A 6000-nucleotide genomic window follows, 5' to 3' on the forward strand; every position below is an offset into this window, starting at 1 on the left:
AGTCTGAGCTGAAATAGTATTCTAAAGCAGTAACTGAGTTAACTTTGTTTTTCTCAAATTTCACTGCCAGAAGACTCGCCTTTTTGCTGACTTAGATTATATTGTCTAATTGATCTAATGGAAATGTACCATTTTAGAAAAGCAAATAAATTGGTTGTAATAAGCCAATATGGCTATTGATAACTCCTATTTCTTTGGTTGGGGAATAGGATCTATAGTTAGGTTTTATCCTCATTTTCTCTCGATGATAGTATTTGTTAAAGCAATGAATGTTAAGAGAATTGCCATTATGGATAAGAGCTTTGAAGGGATCATTGACTGTTCAGATTTTACTTTTAGTGTCTAGGTGAGTGGTCTTTTTCCAATTTTATATAAAGTTTAAAATTGTTCCTTTTGGGGGAAATATTACTTTGATCATAAAATATTTTATCATACATTTGAAAATGGTTCACTGCATATCTTTCATCAGGGAACAAATGATGAGATAGTCGACTGGTCCCATGGAAAGCGATTGTGGGAGCTAAGTAAGGAAAAGTATGAACCTCTGTGGATCAAAGGCGGTGGTCACTGCAACTTAGAGCTCTATCCTGAGTATATTAAACACTTGCGCAAGTTTATGCACTCAATGGAAAAGTTGTCAGCCACAGAAAGTGTCAAGCAAGTACCTAAAGTGCATCATCAGACACGACATAACAAGTGCTTGAGGTTTAGTTTATGTGACCGACTTGTCTCTCAGGTCTAGCCAAATTTGAGTTGCCTTGTTCAAGCTAGACAAACAATTTATATGGAGACTGCATGAAGTTTTACAGCCAATAAATTGTTTATCTTTACATACGGATATGTCAATAGGACAACTGTGTGCAAGGCCAGGAATCCTGGTATGGTTGCTTAATTTTGCATGGGCTTCCTCATAAGGTATACTGTTCTGTCAGGAAGCTGGTTTTTCTTCTATTCCAAAGGGTCAACACACTCAAGTGCCTGGAATATTTGTATGAGTTCAAAGGTGAGCACTATGTCTTATTGTGAGGGCATTGTGCTAGATTTTTTCATAATCTCTGTGCTACGTTCTTTAGATGGGGTTCGTCAATGTAGGATTCACCATACTGTTATGTTTTAGGATGATATCAGAATTGTATGGGAGAAATGTAAGTCCCTGACATGTATTATTGTGGTGTGTAATTTTGATGCATGACTCTGCATTCATATCAAAATGTAAGTGTAATTTGATGTATGTCTGAGTACATTGGTAGATCTTCAAATTAAAGTTTTGTTCTATATGTTTATACTGCCTCATGGACCATTGTATTTATTGGGTGGTAAATGTGACTCGGTCTCATAGAGAAGTGCTATGACTGCAAATTTGTGTATGTAAAATAAGCTACAATTTATTTCCTTCTGCATCCAACTGAAGCTGCTCATAAACAGGAGTATCTTTCATAAATTGCAAATTTGATGATAGATCCATGAATTGTAAACATTTGATATATGGTTTTTTAAGATTGCCTTATGCATTACTTTTAAAAAAAAATTGTATTTTTAATTGATGCGAACTTTATAATCTCTTTCTATGAGTCCATTGATGTTGCAAATTTATTATTATGTCTAAAGGTGTAACTACAGTGGCAAACAAGGGGTTGTAATGACATGGTGTGAACCTTTACTTTTCACGTGGGTGACTCACAAAATTCAAAAGCCATTAGGGTTAATATTATATGTCTTTAAAATTATTATATGATTATAGTGTTAAATACATATAGGGTTAATATTTAAATTGTTTTTTTTACATTATGTTGTATGCAAAATTTAAATGTTTGACTACAATGATTCTATTTTACAATTTTACACATGGCATAAAATGAAAAGATATAATCTAAATATTTTAAATATCTTTTGAATATTATAATTGTAGTCCAAAAAATTGGTAGAACCAAATTTGATATAGATGAGCAAAGACTAGGCAAAACTTTGATAATAATTATTTTAAAACATAAATTATATTCAAACGGAGTAGCAAAATGCATCAATCAAGTTTGTAAAACATTGGGGAAGTGTTTTTTATTAGATTTGATTACAAAGACAGTACAATATTGCATCATTAGGCAAATATAACAATGTACAATCGATAAAAATGATGTGTATATGAATTTATAATATTTGTCTTTTTTCTGAAAACCATCAGAAAAAACTTTACATACACGTACAAGTTAAAACAATTGATAATTTTTTCTTCTAATGAAATATTAGAGCTTTCTCCTTGTAGTCAACCTTGGCTTTACTTGTAGTGAAATATTAGAGCTTTCTCCTTGTAGTCAACCTTGGCTTTACTTATATTAGAAGTCTTTGGCTCTGCTCTAGAATTAGATGTCAATAACTCCTTTATATAAAGTTCAACATCATTTGTGCTGGTGTCATCCAATTCAATGTTTCCTTTTGTTGTAGTTAGATCCATCTTTATTTGTATTTGAAATTAAAAAACTCATCTTTTGTAGTGTTCTCATTTTATATAGTCCAATTTTTATATTGATCAATCTCATTGAAGTGTATAGGATCCTTAATAAACGTGTCCCTTTTTTTGTGCATAGGTAAAAGTTACATTGTACAATAATGAGGCCATTAGGTGTTGAGGACAACTCGTTGCTTTTCTTTGAATAAAGACCTCAAATAAATTCTAATTAAGCTTACATTATTAAAAAAATAAAAGGTTGAGATGAAATATAAAGGGCCAACTTTTGAAGATTTGAGATATTTACACCCCCATTTTTCTACCAAACTTTTGTAAATAAATTATATACAAAAGTTTGTAAGCAATAACTATAATTTGTAAGCTATATGAGGACTCCAAAAATTTTCGATTATTGGGTGTTTGGGTGGCTCTTTCTTGGGTAGCTAGTGGCAAAGAATGGAGCTCCTTCTTATGTCCTTATCCGTAATTGACCCCCCTCTAACTGATTTAAATAATTTTGAAACCCTTGAATAATTAGGTCCTTGATGTAGAAGCATCCAAGTTGTAAAAGCAATCTTGCATCACCAAAAAAATATTTTTTATTTTGATTTATGTTTGGTTTGGTGAATACCTATGGAATTTATTTCCTTCAAAAACTCTTATAGAGTGGTTTAAAATTTTCAAAATTTTCAAAATGGTTAAATTTTGCAAGATATCTATTTTTAGTAAGTTTGCATATGAGCACACAAGGACTTAAATTTTTTCCCAAAGTGTTGAAACTGAATTTTATACATTGTAGGTTAGTTTAGGCAAGATTAGGTTAGAGTGAGAAGATATTAAAGATTTAAGCTTTTCTTTTTGAAAAAAAATAAAATTTGGTTTTTGAGGTTTCAAATGATGTTTTGGGGCCTCAAAAATTGAAGAAATTGGATAAGTCGAATTCTTTAGCATGTAGAGTACTTTGAAATCTTCAATTTAAAACAATGAGATCAATTAGTGACCCATATCAAAAGTTATGGCTCTCAAAAGTTGGCTATTTTGGGCGAGAATACAAATTTAAAAATTTTGCTTTAAGGTGGCAAGGAGCTATTTATGACCATTATTTCGAGCATTTTTGGGTTGTGGAATGATGATGAGAAGGTGGTAAGTTGTGAGGAAGGAGGGAAAACATGATTCAAAGGTAGATTTGAAGAGTGCAGGCAAAAAGCTCTAGAAACTAGAGGAAGGAAATTGTAATGCGTTGCAGCCTAGAAGTATTTAATCCTCTATTTTTTGACATTTTTGTAATGTGATATGTGTTTAGTTCAATAAAGAATATTCATATTTTTTTATAAGAAATCTGTGTTTTTGTGTGTTGTGTGATTTTCCCTTTCGTCAATCCTCCACATCAATTGAAGGGAAAATGAGCATCCCAGAAAACAACCAGATGAGATCAATATGCACATCCAACATCAAATACAAACGCACACTACTATGCAATAAAGCGGAATCAAGCATGATTGATTTCCCACATTAACCCTTAGATGAAAGTGATTGCAATTTTAGATCTTGCTAGATCGAAGAGCAGTTTCAGCAACATGCATACATTTAGATTCAACAACACAGAACCATAAAACATAAGAAAAAGATAGAAGAATAGAACACAAATTTACCGTTGGGAAAACCCTTTCGAGTAAAAAAAACCCCACACTCCTAAACTTGAGAGCCATTGTATTATTCAACAACAAAAATACAGTTACAATACAATATTCAGGCTCTAGGCCTTAACATGGAGATTTACATCCTGCTCCATTCTGGAGAAAACATAACCCTTGTAAAAATGAACTCCTCTCTCCTCACAGCTCCTCTAGCAATTCTTATATTTATAGAGCTTACAATGCAAAACCAATAGCTTCCCAAAAGCGTCCACATTCAATGTATCTACGAATGTAATTAGAAACTTCCTTTTGCATAACTCTTTCATAAATAATATTTAATACAAATATTATTTATCCACAAATACAAGTCATCCAAGATGAGATAAACAAGCCTTTTGCTAATTTGGAACTTTCCATTTTACACCAAGCCTATCCAAGTGGAAGATTTGGTCCTGTTGAAAATCTTTCCAAAAACGTGCTAAAGAATGCAATTACCACATGTCACTTGGAGGGGGGTTTGAGAAGCTCCTAAGAATTTTTACTTCTCTAAAGTTCCCTCCTTGTTCCAAGTGTCACAATTTCCTTTCACCTCAAAGCTTGTTGCACCCAGCTTGCCATCGGGCCCTGCAATTAAGCTTTGCACTTCGGAAACTTAATATATTCCATTAAATAAATAAAATCAGCCCACAAGACCACTAAATTAATTAAATAATATTCTTGGGACTCCTAAGGTTGAGGCACCTTAATCCCAACATCAACCTTATGCGCAATATGTTTCAAATACATTAAAAATTCAATGCCAACCTATACTACAATATCCTCTAGCATTATACTCATTTTTTTTATTTACCTTATTAGATGGATTTGTTGATTTCAAAAACACCATTTCACAATTCAAATTCACTAGAAGTTTATGAGGGCATGCTCCTTCTATTTATCCATCGATGTGAAAGTATGATGAATCCAAACTTGCACCACTGCTTCCTCTATTTTTTCAAAATTGATTTTTCATCTACGACAACCTTCTAGAGCAATTGTCCACTCTAATTATATAGAGAAGGCACCTTTTATTCATTCCTTGCATTTGTTAACACCGTGACCAAATACACCCAATATGGGCTCTTTTTCATGTTGAGTGGAAGGTTGTAGAATAAAAAATAACATATCATATTTGCTTCATTGTGCATCTCTTTCTTCCAAGGTGTACCTTAAATTGAAGGTTATGTTGAAGTTGTGTTTTGAGGTACAAAAAGCCTTGTGATTGGGATTTGCTTGAGTTATATCAAGTGGATGTGTAGCATATACATAGACTATGATTGGAACCTACAATCTTTATCAACCTCTTTCCGATGTTGCTAGAATTAATGACTACTCCTATGTTGCATTATTATCATCCTCTAATTTTTATCTATCAATATAGGGGTTATTTACATCTCTCATTTTAAATTATTCATGGCATTGAGACATGCTTTGACATCATTGCATCCACTCATTTGCCACCCATTGCAGTTGCAAATAATAGTCCTCTATGTTGGTTTTGATGTGTTTTAAAGGCATGACACCCTTTTCCATTGGTGTGTTTGTTTCCAATCTCTAATGAATGCAAATTTTGTTGTATGCTAATTTCTTATGTGTAAACCCAACATTCATAGAATTAAAAAATGTATTTTAATAGAAATCTTTTAGTTTAAAAAATAATATTCAAAATAAAAAATAGTGCTTTGAACTTGAAACACAAACTCTATTGGCCACATAAGTAAAATAAATATTTTTTCACTTAAAACATAATGTCAAATCAAACATAACATGGCTTTCATTTCAAATGTAAACGAATAGCATTAATAATTGAAGCAAAATAATATTGTTATACCATAATTTGATAAACCCTAGCTGGTAAAAGAAGTTAGGGTTTTCATTTAT

General features: G+C 32.1%; 1 protein-coding gene across 1 annotated transcript in view; it reads left to right on the forward strand.

Moving 5' to 3' along the window:
- Positions 1–1283, forward strand: part of LOC131063761 (uncharacterized) — a 131044-nt gene extending 129761 nt beyond the window's left edge. Inside the window, exon 5 of the mRNA XM_057997670.2 lies at positions 470–1283. Coding sequence (XP_057853653.2) covers positions 470–742 — 273 coding nt within the window. The 3' untranslated portion in view covers positions 743–1283. The remainder of the gene's footprint in view (positions 1–469) is intronic.
- Positions 1284–6000: the final 4717 nt, after the last annotated feature.

The sequence above is a fragment of the Cryptomeria japonica genome, chromosome 5 (genome assembly GCF_030272615.1).
Source record: "Cryptomeria japonica chromosome 5, Sugi_1.0, whole genome shotgun sequence".
NCBI classification, from domain to species: Eukaryota; Viridiplantae; Streptophyta; class Pinopsida; order Cupressales; family Cupressaceae; genus Cryptomeria; species Cryptomeria japonica.